This window comes from Crocodylus siamensis, chromosome 11, assembly GCF_052110815.1.
Source record: "Crocodylus siamensis isolate JL-2025a chromosome 11, ASM5211081v1, whole genome shotgun sequence".
Taxonomy (NCBI): Eukaryota; Metazoa; Chordata; order Crocodylia; family Crocodylidae; genus Crocodylus; species Crocodylus siamensis.
Window position 1 is genome coordinate 1,545,865 of NC_143405.1, and position 21,936 is coordinate 1,567,800.

The 21,936-nt window shown below is 47.2% G+C and overlaps 1 protein-coding gene across 6 annotated transcripts in view; it reads right to left on the minus strand.

Annotated features, from left to right (window-relative positions):
* The window catches only part of SCAI (suppressor of cancer cell invasion), a 75,681-nt gene that overhangs the window by 25,306 nt on the left and 28,439 nt on the right, over positions 1-21,936 (minus strand). For all 6 annotated transcript variants that reach the window (XR_016438454.1, XR_016438456.1, XR_016438455.1 and 3 more), the window contains 6 exons: positions 20,678-20,809; positions 10,862-10,957; positions 10,462-10,548; positions 10,012-10,110; positions 8,940-9,036; positions 7,251-7,349 (listed from right to left, as the gene is read on the minus strand). Coding sequence is in view for 3 of the 6 variants with exons in the window: in XM_090021603.1 (XP_089877729.1) it covers positions 7,251-7,349; positions 8,940-9,036; positions 10,012-10,110; positions 10,462-10,548; positions 10,862-10,957; positions 20,678-20,809 (610 nt within the window). In the remaining 3 variants the exon portion in view is untranslated. The remainder of the gene's footprint in view (positions 1-7,250; positions 7,350-8,939; positions 9,037-10,011; positions 10,111-10,461; positions 10,549-10,861; positions 10,958-20,677; positions 20,810-21,936) is intronic.

Consider the following 21,936-nt stretch of genomic DNA (forward strand, 5'->3'; position numbering starts at 1 on the left):
TGATGTCGGCCAGTGCCTTCAGTACCCTCGGATGGAGCTCATCCGGGCCTGCCGACTTAAAGGCATCCAGTTCTTCCAAGTGACCCTGCACCACCTCAGGGTCCACGCATGGAAGTCTGGTGCCTTGCTGCTGCCTCCCTACACTCCCAGTGAGAGACTTGTCATGCCTCTCGCTTAGGAACACTGAGGCGAAGAACTCGTTGAGGAGTTCAGCCTTGTCCCCTCTGTCCGTCACCAATTGTTTCTGCCCATTTAGCAGAGGTCCTATTCCTCCCTGGGCCTTCCTTTTACTCCCTATATATCTAAAAAACAATTTCTTATCGTCTTTTACTTGGGTTGTCATCCTCAGCTCCATGGTAGTTTTGGCCTGTCTAACTGCCTCCCTACAAGCACGAGCAGAAGAGGTATATTCCTCTTTGGTGATCTCTCCCTGTTTCCACTTTTTATGTGCTCCCCTTTTGGCCCTTAGTCTGCCCTGGATTTCTCTGGTCAGCCAGGGAAGCCTCCTGGCCCCTTTCCCTCTTTTACCTCTCACGGGGATCGTCTCGCTTTGTGCTCGAAGGATAGTTTCCTTAAGGCACAGCCACCCTTCTTGGGCTCCCATCATTTCAAAACTACTACTCTGTAGTGTGTCCTTCACTAATCGCCTGAGTTCACTGAAATCAGCTTTCCTAAAGTCCAGCACGTTCACCCTACTAGTTACCTTACCCACTCGACGCCTTATGTGGAATTGTATTTTTAGGTGATTACTGTCCCCCAGATGGCTACCGATCTGTAGGTCCCCTACTATGTCATCCCCCGTTGCCAATACCAGATCCAGTAAGGCATTCCCCCTAGTGGGACCATGTACCTCCTGCGTCAGGTGGAGGTCCTGTACACAGGTTAGAAACCTGCGTGAGCGGTGGGACTTTGCTGTCTGTGTCTCCCAACAGATGTCCGGGTAGTTTAGGTCCCCCATGACCACCGCCTCTTTAGCTTTTATGGTCTCCGAGAGTTGCCTCAGGAGCCCCAAATCTATTTCTTCCCCTTGATGTGGGGGTCTGTAGCAGACCCCTACCACCAAATCCTTTTCTCCTTGCCCCCCATTTAGCCTAACCCACAGTCCTTCTACTTCCTCATCCTTTGATTCTGTCTTGATGAGGGTTGATGTATATTGCTCCTTAACATAGAGCGCAACCCCTCCTCCCTTTTTCCCCACCCTGTCCTTTCTGTACAATCTATAGCCCTCGATATGTACCGCCCAGTCATGGGATGAATCCCACCAGGTTTCCGTCAGCCCCACTAAGTCATAGGCGTTTAGTGCAACCAGGAGCGCTAGTTCATCCTGCTTGTTCCCCATGCTCCTAGCATTAGTATATAGGCACTTGAGCCCTGCGACTGGTGCCTTTGCTGCCCCCCCGCTCCAAGTCCCAAAGGGCTCTTTGTCTCTTACCTTCTCGTTCCTTACCTGTGCCGTATTGGTGACCATCAGATCACCCCTGAGCCTATGCTTTTCCAGGCTAAAGAGTCCCATGGCTCTCAGCCTGTCATCATAAGATCTGTTTTCCTGACCTCTGATCATGGACGTGGCTCTCCTCTGGACTCTCTCAAGCTTCTCCACATCCTTTTTGAATTGTGGAGCCCAAAACTGGACGCAGTACTCCAGCTGCGGCCTCACCAAGGCCGAGTACGAGGGCAGAATGACGTCCTGGGATTTGCTCGAGAAGCATCTATGGATGCAAGCCAGCGTTTTGGTCGCTTTACTAGCTGCAGCATCACACTGGAGGCTCATGTTCATCTTGTGGTCAATGATGACCCCCAAGTCTCTTTCTTCTGTAGTGCTATCCAACGTAGCACTCCCGAGCCTATAAGGGTGCTGCAGGTTTTTCCTCCCAAGGTGGAGAACCTTGCATTTTTCGGTGTTAAACACCATGAGGTTCTCGTCTGCCCATTTGCTGAGCTTGTCCAGATCAGCCTGGATCACCCGCCTATCTTCTGGCGTGGATGCTTTGCCCCAAAGTTTGGTGTCATTGGCGAACTTGGCCAGTCCGCTTCTGACTCCAATGTCCACATCATTAATGAAGATGTTGAACAGGATGGGTCCCAGGACAGCTTTGAGGGACCCCACTGGTCACAGGGCACCACGATGAGTGACTGCCATCGATTACAACCCTCTGGGTTCGACCACGGAGCCAGTTTCCCAGCCAGAGGATTGTGGTGGAGCCAAGGCCACAACTGGCCAGTTTGGCCAAGAGGTGATCATGGGATACTAGATCAAAAGCTTTTCTGAAGTCAAGATATATGACATCAATCTCTTCTCCCTTGTCCAGGTGATAGGTCACCTGGTCATAGAAGGAAATAAGATTGGTCAAACAAGACCTACCCGCAACAAACCCGTGCTGGCTGTCCCTTAGGATGTTAGCCTGGGCCAGTCCATCAAGGATGGCCTCCTTAATAAACTTTTCTAAGATCTTCCCCAGGATAGAAGTCAGGCTAATGGGCCTGTAGTTAGCCGGATCCACTCTCCTCTCTTTCTTGAAGATCGGCACCACATTGGCCTTCTTCCAGTCTTCGGGCACTACACCAAAGCGCCAGGAGTTTTCAAAGACCCGTGCCAGGGGCTGGGCTATGACGCTCGCCAGCTCCTTGAGGACCCTGGGGTGCAGATTGTCAGGGCCAGCTGACTTGAAGATGTCCAGCTTCTCAAGGTGTTCCTTCACGAGGTCAGCATTTATGGAGGGTAGGGGATCCCCATCACCCGGATCTCCCTGTCCCATAGCAGGCATGGGCGTCCCACGGGACTGATGAAAGACTGACGCAAAGTACCTATTTAATAGGTTGGCTTTTTCCCGGGCGTCAGTTGCCCCATCTGGTTTAGCAGGGGTCCAACATTGCCCTTGCTTTTCCTCCGGCTCCCCACATATCTGAAAAAGGACTTTTTGTTGTCCTTGATGCTTGAAGCTAGTTGGAGTTCAGTTGCAGCCTTGGCTTTCCTGGTTTGCTCCCTGCAGGACCGGACCAGCGCAGAATAATCCTCCTCCTTGGAGGTGAATCCCATCCTCCATCCTTTGTAGGCTTTCCTTTTTAGCCGCAGGAGGTCCGCTAGGTCCCTAGAGAGCCAGGAGGGCTGCTGTGCCTTCTTGCTGCCTTTCCTCCATGTTGGAATAGATTTAGCTTGTGCACTGAGGATCGCTTCCTTGAGAAGCAACCACTCTTCTTGAACTCCCATCTCCCTGGGGTCACGGTCCCTGAGGGCCTGACCGACAAGCCTCTTGAGCTTGTCAAGGTCGGCTTTTCTGAAGTCAAGGACTTCTGTGTTGCTGACTGACTTGCCAGCTTTACAGCGGATGGTGAAGGTGATCAGCTCGGGGTCGCTGTCACCCAGCTTCCCATCGATCACTAGGTCGCCGATTAGGTCGTCCCCCGTAGCCAGTACCAGGTCAAGCAGCACTTTGCCTCTCGTTGGCCCACAGACTTCTTGAGTCAGGTAGAGGTCATCCACGCACGAGAGAAAGCTTTGCGACCGCTCGGATTTTGCTGAGTGATCTTCCCACGAGATGTCCGGGTAATTGAAGTCGCCCATGACAACCAAGGTCCTGGAGCAAGCGGCCTCAGTCAGTTCCCAGGTGAACTCCTGGTCAAGCTCAGGACTTTGAGTGGGAGGTCTGTAGTAGACTCCCACCGTTGTGTCCCCTGTGCCGTATTCCCCACAAATTTTTACCCAGAGGGTCTCTAGCTGTCGATGCTGGTCGCCAACATCAGCTTGCAGGGACATGTAGCTTTCCTTTACATAGAGAGCTACACCCCCGGCCCTTTTGTCAACACGATCCCTCCTGTACAGGGTATAGCCCTCTATACCCGTGGTCCAGTCATGGGTGGAGTCCCACCAGGTCTCCGTTATCCCAATGACGTCATAATTCTTTGCACTGAGCAGGAGGACGAGCTCGTCCTGCTTGTTGCCCAGGCTCCTGGCATTAGTGTACAGGCAGGCAAGCGTGCCCTTAGGGGCTCTTGCCTTGCCCACAGATTGTGCCAGGGCTGGGGCAGGGGTGGGCTCCCTTAAGTGCCTTGGTCTGCTGGCTTTGCAAGGGTCACTCAGCAGGCCAGCAGTGGCAGTAGTCCCCCCCATCCCCCAGCGGGCTTAGTTTAAAGCCCGGTGGAGCAGGTCAGCCAGCCTGGCTGAGAAGAGCCTCCTCCCCAGGGGAGAGAGGTGGAGGCCATCTCTTCCCAGCAGCTCGCTGCCTCTCTCTCCAAAGAGTGGGCTGCGGTCATGGAAGCCAAAGCCTTCCCGATAACACCAGCGCCGCAGTCTTTGGTTCACCGCGTGGATCCTCCTCTCCCTCCTCAGCGCATAGCCCGAGACTGGGAGGATCGACGAAAACACCACCTGAGCTCCCAGACCCCTAAGCCCCGCTCCCAACTCCCTGTAGCGCCTCATGACCTGGCTGGGGGTGCTCCGAGCCGTGTCATTGGTGCCCACGTGAATAAGGAGCATGAGGTAGTGGTCTGTGGGCCGGAGGAGCTGCGGGATCCTCTCCGTGATGTCTCCGATGCGGGCCCCCGGGAAGCAGCAGACTTCCTGGGCTAAGGGGTCAGGGCAGCAGATTGCCCCTCAGTGCCCCGCAGGATGGAGTCTCCCACAACAAACACCTTTCGTTTTGACTTGGGGAGAGCGGGGGCGGTAGCTGCAGTTGAGCCTGGGTTGCCTGCGGGAGCTGGCAACTGAGCAGGCTCTGCTGGGGCTGCAAGAGGTGCGAACCTGTTGCTAAGCTCTGGCAAGGGAGGGGCCTTGGTGCGGCGGGCCTTCGGGCCCTTGACCACCTTGGTCCATGCCCCTGACTGGGCAGAGCGGGAGGTCCCAGAGTCCTCCTTAGTCGTGGAGGAAGACGGTGCTCTCCCCTGCGGCTCCCGGGGGAGAAGGGCCTGGCAGTAGGAGTCTATCTCCTGCTCGCAGTCCCTGATGGCACGCAGTCTCTGGACTGTGGCCTGGAGCTCCTCCAGCTGGCACGCCAGAGACCCCAGTAGGGAGCAGACCCCGCAAGGGGAGGTGGCCATGCTCCCGGGCCCCAGAGCCTGAGAAAGGGACAGGCAGCCCCCGCAGCCAAGAGCCAGGGGCTCCGTCTGCGTGGAGCCCGGGACCATGGGCTCCGTCTGGGCGGCCGTCTCTGAGGTGCCCAGTGGAGGGGCTGCAGAGCCCGAGGGGACCCTCGGGGTGCGGCACGTGCCCATCCGTGTCATGCCTCTGGTAGGCTGGCTACGGCTGGAGCTGACTACTCTGGGGGGTCGCAGGCAGGGTCTCGTGCCCTCCCGCGCCCTCTCCCACGCGAACTCCGCGCTAACTCGAGCACCTGTTTATGCAGCCTGTTCGCGCGGCTCCGGTCGCGGGGCTCCCTGGGGGGTGGGCCAAGTAGGGGCCTGGGCGGGGGCTTGACCCAGCCCGGCTCCATGCAGCCGGCCTCCTCCCAGGGAGTGAGGAGTTAACCCCTTCCCACCACAAGCCCACTTACCTCCGGCTGTGCTGGGGGTCGGCGGGGGGCTCTGCGGCTGCTGAGGGGGTGTCTGGGGGGCTTCGGGGGAGCGGGGGCGCAGCAGGCTTCACCCGCGCATCTCTCACCACTTTGGAGCCTAACTGAGCCTTTTTTTCCCCCCCCCCCTTGTTTGCAGGCCCTTTTAAACTGCGTGCATGCACAGTGGGCCTGCCGTCGGGGAACGCTGGTTTCTCAGGCCAGGTGGGCCCTGCCCGGGATCTGGGGGGCCCTGCCCTACAGGAGGGGGACTGGTGAGTACCCCACTCTTTCTCTTGTCACTCCCTGGGGGGCTGGGCCAAGTAGGGGCCTGGGCGGGGGCTTGACCCCACCGGCACCAGGCAGCAGCCTCCTCCCAGGGAGCGAGGAGTTAACCCCTTCCCACCACGAGCCCGCTTACCTCCGGCTGTGCTGGGGGTCGGCGGGGGGCTCTGCGGCTGCTGAAGGGGTGTCTGGGGGGCTTCGGGGGAGCGGGGGCGCAGCGGGCTTCACCCGCGCGTCTCTCACCGCTCCGGAGCCTAACTGGATGTTGAAAGGGAGAGTGAACTGGGTATGACCAGGGTTTTTTCCACGCCCATTGTTATTCTCACACGCAGTCCTCAGCATTAAAAGTATAAGAGGTTCTAATTCAGAGGCTGTATCTCCAGCTCCCATACGCAAAAGCTACTGATCCCCCTTCCTCCAATAATTTGGCCAATCCCTTTCTCAGTAATAATTTACCTTTCATGTATCTTAAAGCTCTACAAAATACAGACTTCCAAATTGGCAAAGTAGCTAATCTTAGGGACTCAAAGCAAGTACCACTGTATTTAAGTGTCACAAGCTGCAAAGCAGAATGTACTCCATGCAGCATAAGCCTCCTGTTTTAGCTGGGGAAACAAGCACCACTAACAATCTTGCAGCTCATACAAGATGTCTTGTAATACTACAGCAAGACAGAAAAAAGTCTTATATTACTTCCACTTTCCTCCTGGGAGAGGAATAAGGAAGATAAGCAAATGCTAATGTTGCATTACAACCAAGCAACATTTAAAGATTGCATGCATATTTGCACAGAGGTACATACACACACAGGTCGTACAAACCAAAGGGAGCATGAAACTCTCATCAGTTTTTAAAGGATAAAGAAATCCTTATTTTTTATCATGACATCCCATAAAAGGGGTAACATTTTAACAATGCCAAGATTTATTGTCATCATAACTGCCAAGATTACACTGTACTTTCTAATATTGTTTAAATATTACCAAAGGATTATGCCAGCACCCCAAAATCAAAATGTACTTGGAAATTACAAATACAATCCAAACATCACATTCCATCAACTACTCTCACTCAAAAATGAACCTTCAGATACCAGTCTTTCTAAAACAGTGCTGGTGTGAATAATTGTGCTCTCAATCTCCAGGTTACTTAAAGATCAGGTGAAAGAACAGCAGTGGTGAACTGCTGAGAGTCAGTAGGCTTCATCTGCATGTTTCTATCAGCTCTGCATGAGCAGATCTGATGCTGAAAGTACTTGTGCTTCCTAACAGCTTTCACAGCTCAGCTAGTACAAAATATTTCAGATTGGAAGCGTGTGTCATGCCAGGGCACAGCATTCTCACTGCTCCCCCTCACTGTGGCGGGGGACCTAGACAATGGAGTCTGAGGAGTCCAACATGCTTTACTTTAAATAAATAAATTAATAAATACACAAACTTCCATGTGAAAAAGCAGAGACTGATGCTTCCTTTTTTTCCTCACCTCAATAAAAGCTGCCACCTCCTGCAGAACCAGGTTCCATTCCACCTGGTCCTCGGTATTGAAGCGATGGGTGTAATCTTCAATTTCATCTGACAGTTCCTATGTGCAAAAAGTCCAAAGGAAGCAGAATAATAAATGACTTTTTGGGAGCTGCAGGCAGCTCTGCTTTAGGGCTGATGCATCTCATCAATCAAATTAAAAAGTATTGATTGTTGTTGCCCGCAGAACCACATCCCGAACAGAACCTGGCCAAAAATCAGCCTAACATATGCTGCTTCAGGAGCCAAGACTTCCTGAGCCATTTCTATGTATTTTGACAACACAAAATATGAATTAAAACAAGTGCCATTCCTTGCTCTTGGGACTAAATCAAGTTCAAAAGTATAAAGACAAGCACAGCTCTGTCATTGGTTGTTACTGTAAGGTTGTTAATAGGACTCAAATTTAAGGTTACAGATAACTTAAGACATGATTGGGAAGTGAATGGCACGTTCTTTCTGGCTGCTGTCTCCACTAGTTCATGCGGTATAATTTTTGGTGCTCATCCCACTGAATACAGGCAGCTAGAAAGCAATACAACTGGCACAGAAATACCAACATTCAGAGGCTGTTTACAGTATCACAGAAAGCAGGGTTTGGGTTTGCTTTGTTTTGGTTGGGGTTTTTTTTTGGGGGGGGGGGGGGGCGGGGGGTGGAAAGGAGTGTGGGTGATCCCTTGGAGGGTAGAATTTTTTTGGCAGACTCCCCAGCTCCAGACAGCAGGACTACTTGCATATTTTCTGAGTCTCAAGTCTTTTCAAAAGAGAACCAGCAAGTCATTTCAGTTTAGTATTTTATTATAAAGCAATTATTACAGTCTAAGCTATTCCCTTAACTCCAAATCTATTGAAAATCCACTGCCCAAAGACTTACTCTGATCTGCACACTAGTCCTACCTGTGGCCCCTCCAGAGATCCCATTTTGCAGCAGTTCAGATGAGTAAGCCTTCCCCTAGCTGGTGATATGGAGGCACACAGGTCCCTTCCTTTCCCTATCCCATGATAGTGTCTACAGTCTCTCTTGGTCTTGCATATTGTAGGTCTTCTGTGAGGTGTGAAATACATGGTGGGTGTTTCTTGTAGATGGTGGGCAACCCAATACCAGAATGGGGAGAAGTAGAATACTTTGCTGAGCAGTGAAATCAAAGTGGGAGGCATTTGATTTTCATGGAAAGGGAAGGCCATGAAGATCTGCGGGTTTGAGCATGGTGGAAGCCTCTGTGTGACCTGGAAGAGGTGAGAGGCATAAGGCTCAGAGATGCACTGCCCCAAAGTGTTCGGCTAGCTGAAACGTGTGATATGAAGTCACACTGTAAAAGGGTTTATGCAAAACCAATCTTAAGATATTTGCCTTCTGCCAATAAAGAACATCTGCTATCCAAAACCATAGGTCATTTATGTTTACGAGGCACTGAATAGACATATCAGGATGTCTCTCTTATCCTGCAGCCCTGCAGTCCCTGAAGACAAATTCAAGCAAGCGAATTGCAGGTGTAATGCTGACAAGAAAAGCAGAAACGTCCGAAATCTTGCGTCTGATATTTCAAATGAGTGAGGCTCTCCCCTGGATTGAGGAAGGGAAGAGATATACACACTAGTGGCTATACTGTATGTATGCAAAATGCACCTCTTCCTCATACATATAATTTACCTTTACAAGGTCCTTTACAACATCCATTTTGTTGAGCAAAAGACAAACTACTATAAACCTTGCATAGTACCGAAGCTTTTTGACCACCAGTTCAGGCCTGAAAAAGAAAAAATGAAGAACACTTAAAGAGTTGTTATAGGAAAGGATTACAAAGGCAGACTGGTAAATCGAAGCGTCGTTAAAGAACATTATATTCTTCACCACTACCATGACATACAGTAAGATTCATCCCTGCATGGTTTCACCGGGAAAGGGAAAAAGAACTGCAAACTGGGACAGATTCTCTCCTGCCTCTGAATTCCACCTGCTGTGGGAAAGGGCCTGCAGGAACCATTGTAGTACACAGAACCTAGCAGAACTCAGAAGCAGGAGAAATCTATGGGGTTCCAGCCAACCAAGGCCAAGTCCCTCAAGTGTTTCCAACCCGCCAACTTGGCATGTAACTCCATACCTCAGAGATTCTCAGCATTAAAAGAAGATATCACTTCTATGGATCTTCCTCAGTTGTAGAAATGTGACCTATTGGCCAGTACATAAGACTGAGGGCAACCTTGATGTGTCACAGCATCCCTATAAGCTAGCCCCACCTGAGGAACATACCCAAAGGAGGCACCTCTCTCGTTACTTTCAGGAATCACTCATGCACAGACAGGACCATGTTTCTCTAGTCAGTTGTGCTGGGGCTGGGGAACTGCCAGCAACACTGCACTTATGAGATGCTTTGATTAGAAACAGGTTCTTGTATTCCCTCAACTCACTCAGACAGAACCAAAATAATCTCCCAGTTCCAGAACACCAGAGGCAATTCCCAGTAACAGCACTGATAACAAGGGCTGAGAAGAACAAAGTTGAGCAGCAAGACCCTTTTTCTGTAGCTGAAGGCAAGTGAAAATCCTTTTCGTCTTCTGACAAAACTTTCCATTTGTACTTGCCCATTTAATCGTTACTGGATTAACAAAGACTTCCTCCAACAACATTCCCCTTACTCGTTTTTTTCCTTTGATCAGTTTACAATTAATTGCTGTGTCTGCCCACTGCCCTAGTCCTGAAAAAAGCAGGTCAAAAGTCATACCTGTCTTCTTTATTGACTTGGGAGTAATACGATCTCTGTCTAATTGCTGAATAGAAAGAGAAGGCCTCATTCAAGTAGCTGGTTTCAGATGTCCGCAGGCTGTAGAGAAAATACATTAGCTCACTGCTTCAAGAAGAGATGGATGCTAGACCCTTCCTGGTTCCTCAGGTGAGTTCAATGAAAGCTCGCTTCCCACTCTCTGTGTATGCTGGGAAGACAGATTCCAAAGGCTGGATTTTATCTGCCCATTTAAGATAGCCAGCAAAGATAAGAGCAACCAAATCTCCATGTCTTCAAGATCTGGCTAGAACCAAGATTCTGGCTAATTCAGAAGAGCGTCAAAGGAGCAACTCGAAATGCCCAACCTGGTAATTTAACCTATTCCCAAGGTGTCCTGCATTGTGCATGTAGACTGCTTTCCCCACTGTGCATGTCGATGGATTCACTTACTAATAATGATAGTAGAGCTGCCCAATCTTGGAGGCAATTTCCCCAATTTGCCACCGCTTTAGGCCATACCGATTGTCCAGAACTTGCCTATATCAAGAGAAGGAAGAAGAGAATTTAAGCATATCCCATTCATTTCTTAGAGCAACACACCATCCAAGCCAAAAAAAACATTCTACAGCCTGCTTTTCTTACTGACACTGGCATTCTCCATGACTACAAACCAGCTCTGGCACAACTATGTGCACAACAGCAGGGCCACATGCCAAAAGGAGAGATTATATAGCACCAGCTGTATCCTTGTATCCCCACTGGGACTAGGGCCTCATGCACTACACAATACTGAAAGAGAGAGAAATACTAAAGAGTCCAGTGGTGATGGATCTCTAGAGCGTGCTCTTACCTATGCTGCTGTTGAAATTTCCACAGTTTGGTGTAAACATCAAATGTTCGCCCAAAATAGGACTGCCACTGCTTCTGTCCATACTGAGGTAAATCCCTGAAAAAGACAAGTGACAGATGCAGAGAACACCCTGCAAGTACTCAACCAGCCCAGAATGAGGGTGGCAGACTCCAATTCAGAGAAGGAATGGGGTTTTGTCCATTTAGAGTTGACACAGCCTTGAACAATTCATTAAAATTCTATTTGTCAGAACACCTGCAGACCCATATTCACGTTTCCCTGTAGCTAGAGCAACTGAAATCTGGGCAGGAGTCCTGGGTTCAAACACTGGACCAGGACTTGTTTCACACTTGCTAATGGCACTGCTGTACTAGACAGGTAGTGTATTGGAAACGCCATGTTACACTGAGGTCATACACAGAAAGACTCTGCACTCAGACTGTCCGTGTGCATCTCACTTGCCAATTCCCACTCTCAACCTGAACAAAAAGCTTTTAGTTTGAGATCACAGTGTGCTGGGCACAAAAGAAAGAACCCTCCAAATACTCTCCTCCTTGCAGGTCACACACAATCATTAAGAACAAAAAGGTTCTTAAGGCATGTCTACTGCCCATGTGAAAAGTTACTTCAGTTCTTTATTTGTTCCCGATTCAAGACAAAAAAGTTTCTTTTGTGAACAGTGTCTCAAGTCACTGAGTTGGTTCATGAACCCTATGCAAGAAAGAGCCAGCTACATCTGCTAGAAGCAGACAGGTGAAGCCTCAAGCTCCCCCTTCAAAATGAGGGAAGGATGAGAGAGAGACATCTGCAAGCTCCAAGGACCAAAGCTCTTTAAAAAGCACCCAGTAATTGGGTGGGTTGTCCAAACAGAAAACCAGTCCCTGCTGACCTCTCCCCTATCATAGGTTGTGTGCGACTAAATTGTTATAGAAAAGCCCCCAGTAAGACATGAAGGCTGGGAAGGGCTGTAGAAAGGTCAACTAGGAGACAGCATGGCACGGTGGCTGAAGAAATGGAAAGAACAAGGTGGCAAAGAGGGATCTCCAGTACACCATGGCTGTAATTTTTTTAAAACTGTGCTCCATACAAGGTAGGAAATTAATACTCCTTTTGCTTACGAGTCAAGTACACATGTCATGCACCTAGAGAGAAACTAGCAGAGTTATTTTATAGAGGGAAACAAGTATTGGCCTTGTCCCCATACTGGCCTGGAAAGCCATTCCCATGGCTGCTGCTAATACTATGATACAGATGCCAAAGAAGTAGGGAAAGAAGTTGCCAAAAAGTGACTCCCCGCAAGGCTTGCAATTACCGTTCTGTGCCCTGTGAACAGCTTGCAGAGTTGGCACGAGTGGGACTCCAAACGGTCCAGAGCCCATAGCGCATGAGAGAGGAGCACTACACCAAGTAACACAAGCCTCAGAGCATCTTACACAAGAGGGAGGACAACTCTGGTTCAGGAATCAGCACAGTTCTTCCACATTGAGAAGCTTATTCTGTACATGATTCTTTTCAGGAAACATGTAGCCATGCTGTGAAAGGAGAGGTGTGAAGGCACTGTGCCCACCTCCTCAGTACACTCCTCACACTGCTCTCCAGAGATTTCTCTGGCTCCCTCTCTAGCCCATCTAGCAGGGTGGAGATTATGTGTTCCTTACCCTATAGATGCACTCCCTTCATCCCTACCCCTCCAAAAAGGTGATAGCACAATGGTCAATGGGGACAAAACAAGAAGGATTCTTTTAAATCAAGTTCAAACGAAGTAAAATCCAACAGGTTTATTAAAAGTTATATATTAAAAATCCTACATACAATTCAAGTCTGAAATTCTTACAGCCTGTAAGAATTATAAGCTATAAGAATTGTAGGTCGTTTAACTTTATACTATGTAAAAGTCTTGACTTTTTAATGTAAAAAGTTAAAACTACCAACAATCTATTAGAATAAATATATTAGTCTGCAAGTTTACTGCTGAAGTTTTACAGAAAAATCAACCCGATAACTGGCAGAAATCACTGGCTAAGCATCGAACAATTCTGGTTCTAGAAATGCTAAATGCCAGCTTTTGACAATAATGGCCTCTTCTGCAGGTACAGAGAATATTTTCTTTCTTTCAGCTTATGACTAGTTCCACTGAAATGACTAGTCCATTCAAAGTTGAGAAAATGACTGGGAGCTAAAAAGAGAAGCAGAAAAGCTTGCTTTCCCCTCCCAATCTCTGAATAATACCTAGGTGCGAGAGGATGTGATGTGTGTTCTAAAGCCTTGTAGAACAGCAATCAGAAGCAATCAATTCACCTCACTAACAAATACCCAAATACATCAGCTTCAATGCAAAACATGCTTTGCATTTAGAACCATTTCCTTAACTTATTCAGCATAGTTAACCTGCTCCTATTTCATTAATAAAAATCCTTGTTTTGGGCATAGATTCATTTCCAATTTTCTTCCAAATACAGTGTGACAAAACCAAGTAGAAATCAATTATTTAATTAAATAGAAATACCGCATGCACCATTTGCTAACATAAAACGTAAAAACGAAGGAACCGAACACTGTACATTAAAAGAGATAAATGCTGAAACATATATGTGTAAGGATAAGAATGAGTCTTCCTGGTTAGTAAATCACACATTACACCCAGAGAGCAACATGTTTCAGTGGTTAATGGGCGATTAGACTCTGCTACTTTTGGGAACTAAACTAAGTACAAATACAAATATTGAAGCTGATTTATACATAAAGTAGGATTATTGGACTTGGCCATGTAACACAGCCCACTCTAGGAGCAGTAATTATGCTCTTCTATAGCAAGATAAAAGGGAGGTCATACAAAAAGCCCTCCTACCCAGCATACACACACTCTTCACATTTTGTCTGCACTGTAGCTCTGGGGGAAGGTCCTTTGTCTGCACGCTCATTCCCTACCTCTTCACCCTGCCTACTCAGCCCCTTCTATTCTGTGCCTGTTGCTTCACTCTGAAAGCCCAAAAGACATCTACAAAATTCACCATTTCCAAGCCAGCTCAGCATTTGTTCGTTCCAACAAGGCTAGACAATTAACAACCAGTAACAGTGCTTCTGCCCTTGCAGTACACGTGAAGGGACCACTATTGTGGATAGAAACCGTTGTTTCCGCACACACATTTCAAGCAGCATGCAAGCCTAATTGCAGCCAGAATAGCTGCACAACACCATGCTGTTTCTGGGCTCCCCTGGGAACACGGAGGGTCTCCATGGAAACAGACTTGTTCTTTTGATAGTATCCTGACAGCACTTCATTTATGACAATACATCACCACCGCTCTAGGTGGGGCAGGGGGGGAGAAGTACCATTTAATGCACAGTTATTAGATCACCCTCCTTTGAATCCTGTGGATTTAAAGCCTGCAAACTAGCCCTATTTGCTGAGAATGGTCCCAAAGTATTGCAAAGCTTATCATGCTTATATAACAGTGGGGCTGTTGGGCAGCTTCTCCTATCCACCCAAGCAGATGGAGTGCACAATCCAGGTAGAGAGAAAATACATAGTGCATCTGGCAGAGACCAAAGTTGCATTGGCTTACAGCCAAGTTAAGGAATATTTTTTTTGGACAGCACTGGGTAGAAACTGTCACACTCAGACATGGCTCAGAAACAAAAAGAGGAGACCTGAAAAGATCCAGAGACTTTTAGCAGGTCTATAGCAGCAATGCAAGGAGCAAGAGCTGCACTTGGATTTAACTGGAAAGCTTTCAGCAATGATGTGTAACATCTGGAGCCTCAAATTAATTCCTGCCTTGGGGAAGTGACTGGGGAAGGGGCTTAGTCTACTCTTGTTCATGAACATGCAGATGCCCAAAGAAGGCAGGAGGAAAGCCTCTCAGCTAGTTGCTTTCTAGCCTCTAAACTCCTTTATAGTCACTGTGCTAGTATCTCTAAACCACCATGGATCATCTCCCCACAGTTCCTGTCCTGCAGTTTACTTCAAATGTATGAAAAGAACCCTCTGCCCAAGGGTCCATCAGCTTCTTCCGGCAGGTGATTAAGGTGGAGAGATTTGAAAGGGGATACGGGATTGCAGTAACCTGAAATAATCCTGTTAACCTATGACTTCAGGGGCAACATAGAGAGGAGGGTCTGGTTGTCAAGGGGATGTGCAAGGACAGAGGGCAGTTAGATAGCTCTGGAGGAAAACTGGAGAGTGCACTGTAGGAATGGAGTAGGAAGTAGAACAAACGGAGGTAGACATGCTTCTTAAAGCAGGATTTGTAGTGGGTTTCCAAATTGTGCACGCTTGAAAACATGTTTTGTGTATGACAGCCACATGATAGTTCTGCAACTCTTATCCACCCACCCTGCTACTTCCTCCACCCACTGCTGTAACTCCGGTGTTTTGTGCCACAACCCTTGTTAGACAGAGTACTCAGCGACAAGGACTGCATTTTCCTTTGTCTATACAGTCCCCAGGAAATTTGAGCAAGCTTAATACTAATAGCAGGAATAGTCAACAGCAGACAAAATCAAAAAGCTCAGCTGCAGCTCGCTGAAGTCTGGCAGGAAAGTGTTCTCATTTCTTCCCGTGAAACAGAACAGACCTGGTTCTGACAGTCCTCTTGGTGAGCAGCAGGACAGTGCATCCGACTGCAAGCGCCTTTGGAAGCATCCTCTCCTTTCTACAGCATTACACACAACACCACTTAACATGTGAATAGCAGAAGCAAAGCAGAGACTGGTGACAGTGCCATGGCTACGGCTTTTTAGCACAGGAGATGGAATGCACCATGCATTGTTTCAAAATAAAGGAAAGCAAACGGAAAAATGGCAGACACATGCAATTACTTTAGTTCTAAATGTAAAGTGTTGTTTTTTAAATAAGAGAGGGGAAGTCCTGGAAACATGACCCTCTCATTCCATACTGTAGGATGGTCAGAAAAGGGTAGCCCCACTGGGGAGGCAAGTGTGAAACACATTTGGGAGCAGCAACCTTGGCAGATTACAATGTGTTTTCCTCAGATGCTGTATTTGGCAACTGACTTAGGAAGAAAGGAAGGAAATGCTACTGAAACAAAGACGTGGCAGGCTCAGCTCTTGTAGTTCTGGCAGCAGGAACAGCTAAGCAGCTGCCAATACACCATTGGCTCAGTTCTGAGAAGCTCAAGTGCCCAGAAGAGGTACCCTCCCATTTCTGCACCCCGGCAAGAACCACTGTGTGGGCAGGAAAATCTTATGCATGCCTGCCCAGTTTGACAGTATGTGCCATTGTATGTATTATCCTACAGGAGGAAGCAGGTGCTGAAACTAGGAGTCAGGCCCTACCAAACATTTGCAGATGAGCTGGAGGAAGACAAATATTAGCTGAGGAAATCACAATGCCTTTACACAGTGTTGCTCCACTGGTAGGAATTACAGCTCTCAGAAATGCTGTGGGTGAAAGAGCAGCTATATTTCACTGCAAGAAGAGACTGCACTGGTCACATCAGGTTATATTACCAGGCAGACAGGCCCATGACATGACACTGAAACATGGCCAATGATCACTCTGAGACAGCGAGTCTGGCACCTCATACATTTACTGCACATATCCACTGGTATTTTTCCATTACTTTCCAGATAACAGGTATTCTCTTTCCCAGAATACCAGACAGACAACACAGAAATCCAGCATCTGTATGTATCAGCAGGTTATCTGACACACCATACAACTACAAAGGCTTTTTCAGAGAGGACAGACAGCCATTTAATGACCCTCAGGCAGATCCCATACAGTATCTGTGGTCTCAGGCTTGGCCATCAAGACCCCAAACATAAGCAGTACTGCTTCACTCTCTACAGGGTCTTGGGGGGGACAGTCCTAAACAGCATATTACCAAAAACACAAGAGGATGGATGGCACATATGGTGTCAGAAGTCCTCTGAGACCCTCAGATTCAAGTTCTCATGGTCTTGCTACTAGACCCACTTCCAAACAGTCCTGCAGAAGGTCAAAAGGAACTCTTGCCTTTCTGCTTCCTGTTTGCTTTACCATTTAGCTTTTGGAGCACAGGCTGTTTGTTTTGGGTTTGGTACTCCAGCTTCTAAAGCAAATTGAGAAGATCATCAATAGTTTACAGAAAAAGGGAAGAGAACATCTTTGCTCACCATCTGTGTTTGAATATCAGCAGGCCGTACAGGCCTAAACACAGCATTACTCAGAGACCAGCAAGAGGATGAATTGCCAGGGAGAGATACTGGCTGTTAATAGCGAAGCTCAAGGGATTCTACAGAGAGAATAAGGAACAAGACACTTCAAATGACAAATATTAGCCTAGAGGGACTATCCTGAACTAAGCAGTATGCCTACATCACTGTCTGAGCTCAAGCCATCCATCTTGGAAGCCACCTTACCCCTCTCATTAGCTTTGACAAGGCTGCAAAACTTCCAAAATGTTGGTACAAACTGCATTGGATAATTTGGGATTTGGCCTTTTCCAGTGCTGTTTACACATTAGCTTGTTCAAATGCCTTTAGTTCTGTCCTATGCAGCCTCTAGAAGCAAGCAATAACCCTGCACCTCTGAAAAGCAAGCCTCACTTAACCTCTTGTTTTGATCTAATTGCTGCTGTGCAGATAGGAAGACTGAGGCACAGAGAGGAAACAGCAAGACAGAAGACGTTCTACATCTTTCCTACAGGCACCAAAATGACTGGCAATAATTTACTGTCTGAAGCAATGATTTGCTGGACTTCTAAATACAGCATGCCTCTGCCAAATACCAGATACACAGGAAACAAAAAACATACCTTCCTTCAGGTTCAGTAAAGACAATCCACTCTGTTTTTAATTAAAACCTCCAGACACAGGTGGCCCTTTGCAACATGCTCTCAAGTCTGGAAACAGAGGAAAGCTGAGAGTTGCTCTGCTTAGAAGCAGAGAGGTGTTAACAATCTCATGCAGTGCTTCTCAGCATATGATGATTCCACAACCAAGATAATGCTGAAATCACCTTGGCAAGCCACTGTTTTCCACAATCCTTTGCAGTTGGATAAAAGGATCTGGGAAGCCAAGGGCATGTCTGCACCCCTCAAAATTACAGTAAGAAGCATCACAGTGAAGTACGACAAACCTGCTCTGGCATGCTACCCCTTAAAAACAGTATCAATAAGTGTGTTGGGAAGAACTTCATATAGTGCTGCATATGTATGTTCCCAGAATCTAATAGGTGCATTTTTGCAGTGTGTTGTGGGTGCTGTACCCTACTGCCTCTCTGGAATGTTAAGGGCATGACCACAGGAATAGGAATTTTATCCTAGCTTTTCAGACTTCTAGTTTAACCTTGGGCAAGTCATTTCACCTCTCTGTACCTTGGTTTTTCAAATGGTAAAACAAGAGCAATGGCATTTGTGTTCTTACCTCCCTGCTCTGCTCCCTCCTGTAAAGGTAACGCTTATAAAGTCTTTTAAAGAAGGAAATCACTGAGCATGTGTTATAGCTGTAGAATAAAGCTGGAGCTGAATTCATGTGAAGCTAGATAGTGATCAGTTCTATTTCTACTCTCATTTAGTTTAATTAGTTTTGCAGTTTTTTTCAGTATATTAACTGTTCTTAAAACATACCTTCAGAGTTATTTTCCTTGTAGGTAAAACCACACATCCAACAGCAGTTTTGTAAGAAGGCTGTTCAAATGCTCCATGACATGACTAGTGTGCTGCTCTCACATTGCCCTCTATTGGAGGGAACTTACAATCCCATAAAGCTCACTCAACTCGCTGTCAAACTCGACACACCCCTTCTGAAATATTAGCCAAAAACATATGAAAGCTGAGCAATTTTACTGCCATCCTGGGGTTTGCACTTCCTCTACTTTGAAGCAGCTGAGATACCAATCTTCCAGAAAGTGGAAGCATAACTAGTATTGCAGGTATTCAGAGTCCTGCACGGCAGACTCCAACTAAGAGGGTTCAAGGTTAACACTACTTACTTCTCCATTTTGACTTCTCTTAGCAGAGCTGCTGACTGCAGTTACCCTTGGGGTTCTCTGCTGCCTAAGTCCACCTCCTCTAGTGGTTGCTGTTGGCCTAACATACAAGCAATAAAACCCCTTTTTCCATGTTAGAGGCAAACTTGTGCAATCACTATCCTCTGTGTCATCATAAAAAGGCATCTAAAAAACAGGTTTCAGCAACCTACAACTAGTGGGTTGGATCCAGCCTGAGAAATCCACACCAGCTAGTGGAGGTCTGATCTAACACAGAGGCTCCAGATCATAGAGCTGCACCATGCCATTGGTCTCCTCTGTTGCACAGCCTGATGTTCTGCTGTGTCTGTGCTTACCCTCGCTGCAGAGGGGAAAGGGGTCTGTGGTAAGATCAAGAGCAGACAGCTGCCTGCTCCAAGGGACTTGCAGCCTGCAGGGAAGGGCTGGTCACAAAGGGTGGCCTGCACTGGCAAGAAGTTGCCAACCCCTGATCTAAAATACTGAGTTGCTAAAAGGCATTTGTTAGGCACTTGGGATACCCAGGTGAGTGACACATTTGCTCTATTAGAGGTGAGGGAACCATGCAGTGGAGTGTTGCATGAGACAGTGCATCGCTCTGCACAAGTCTACACAGACAGGAAGGGAACCCTGGTTCCCTGACACCTTATCCTAAGCCAGTGCTTTGCGGTTAGCAAGGTGCAACCTGGAAGTGGGTTTCAGTGCTGGAAAGAGCAGTGGTGTGAGCAGTCACTCCTTTCCTTGTCATGTGAATAGGTGTGAATCCATCCCTGTGCCCTATCCTCTTCCTGCTCAGCTCATGCTCACACTAGGGCCAAGATCTCCATGGACCATAGACTCTCTGCTCCCTCCTGAAATAACGCTTTCTCCTAGAGCTGAATAGGGAACAAGTACTCGATTCCACCTCGACAGACTGCAGTTCTTCAGTGCCCAGCAGCTCCCAAACTCCATCAGCAACCCATGGCCCTTCCCAAGCCTCTGCCCCCAAGAAAAAACTCCTGGGTGCATGTCAGTATGTTCCAGGCAGCCTAGTGACTTCTTACATAGCAAGCATCTTGAAGCCTCCCAAGTTAATCGTTTGTTGTTCTGCAGCCACACAGCTGGCAACGTACAGGATACCCTTACCTTCAGGGAAATACTAGAAAAGTATTACAACAAGGTTGTAGGTAAAAAATCGTCATAATGCAATAAATCTACAGCAGACCAAACCCACAATATCCTTATACTTGATTTATGTATGAAAGTCGAGGGAATGAAACAAAGAAGTGTCCCTGAAGATAACGGTAAGTTCAGGAGAAAAAGGAGCACCCTTTCTTCTCCCAGTCACTACTTTTCCTCAGTATAATTTCATTCATAAAGCCAAGCCATGAAAGGCAGTTGTTATACACACACGAGAGTAGAATCCCACCTTGGTCCACAATGCCTCAGTCTTTTCCATTCCTGGCAATGCAAAAGAAACAGAAGCAAGCATAACAATTTCTGCAAAGGAACTTGGAACAGTTAAGTCTGGAAGTAAGAGTTTCCCTCTTGCACCCACATGCAGACATTTGGAAAAGATTTCTTATAAAAACCAAGTCATGATAAGAAGGACTGACAAAATGCTCTCTGCTTCTACACTTCAAAATCACATGGCCCTTTTCTTACCCTACTTACACCTTTGGGTTTTGCTTTAAAAAAAATCTCCGTTTCTCTGGGGGTTTTGTTTTGTTTCAACTTTGTTTCTTTCACTTACAGCAGGCTTTGAACTCGCTTGCTGCAAACATCAGAATCTTTCAGACACTAAAGTCCAGGTAACAATGCAGTCCATAAAGAGAAAAGAGGTTAATGTGCTATTCATTTGTGTTGGTCATAAACTCACTAACCTTAAGCCATTGAAGAGCTGTTTAGATTTATCCAGAAGATAACAAAAGTCTGTGACTGTTTTCCTCTCTGCCTGAGGAATGTCATCTTCAGCTCCTCCTGATGACATGATTTCTTTTAGGGCAAATTCAGTCCTGGAAGAAAGGACAGACGTCCGTTAGCAAAGGATCAGGTAAGTCTTAGGCATATACAGTTTCACAGAGATGACAACAAAACATAACATGCAGCTCTCCCACAGGTTATTCATTATTTGAAGATCACTAACATCACAAACAGGAATATCAGCTCCATCAGGAAGCCCTAGCAAAGCAATATTTACTGCATGATGCACTTTGTTAACACAGCAAAAGAAAAATCAAAATGGCATAATCACTATGAAACAAAACAACTGAGGACTGTATTAAAAACACACAGCACTGCCAACAAAAAGAATCTGATGTAAAATCCCTTTAACCTCCCTCACACTTAGACAAAGCAATTCCTCTCTCCAGGTTTTCTATTCACAACGTGATGCATTTGCCCTGTACCAGTGTTTACAGAGATAAGAGACAGCCCAAGGTCTGCTTGCTACATGTGTTCTAGCACATTTTATTTCCTTTTGCAGCCGTTGAAACCTAGTTTGCTGTTCGCCACTGTATGACAATGCAATGATTCTGCTGCACATCCAGAAAAATGCATCCAAAAACAATGAAACTGTTCCACTGCGCTTCTTCACACCAGTCAGCCCCAAGACCTGCACCCATACAAAGAACATCTGCATGCTGATTTTTATTGTTTACATGAGTAAGCTTCCCATTGTACAATAACTGCTTGAACAGAATTATAATAGGGTACAGATCTGCAAGGTAGGCAAGCCGAAGACTGAGTGAGGGTGTGGAAAGGCAGCAAGGGCAGATTATTAGGTTGCCTGTTTTAAATCCATACATAGCAAGATTGCTACAGCATCATAGTTATGATCATCTGGTGGAGAAAAGCAAACTAGGCTGTAAACACCTGCAAGGAAATGGGCTGTACTCCGAAGGCCAACAGCTCTGGGCTCAGCTCTACTCTCTGGTAACGACTGCAAGTTAGACACATCACCCCATTATTAACCAAATGTGGAGAAAGGATAGATTATTTCTGACATTTTCTCTGGGGAATCTGGCATATATTTTTCTTGAGCAACACCACCCATGTGTATGAAGCTTGCTTGGTGAACATATGCATGAGCTCTCAATTCAGGCCAAAAGGTGGCAGGGCCAGCCTCCTCTCAGAAAGCTGA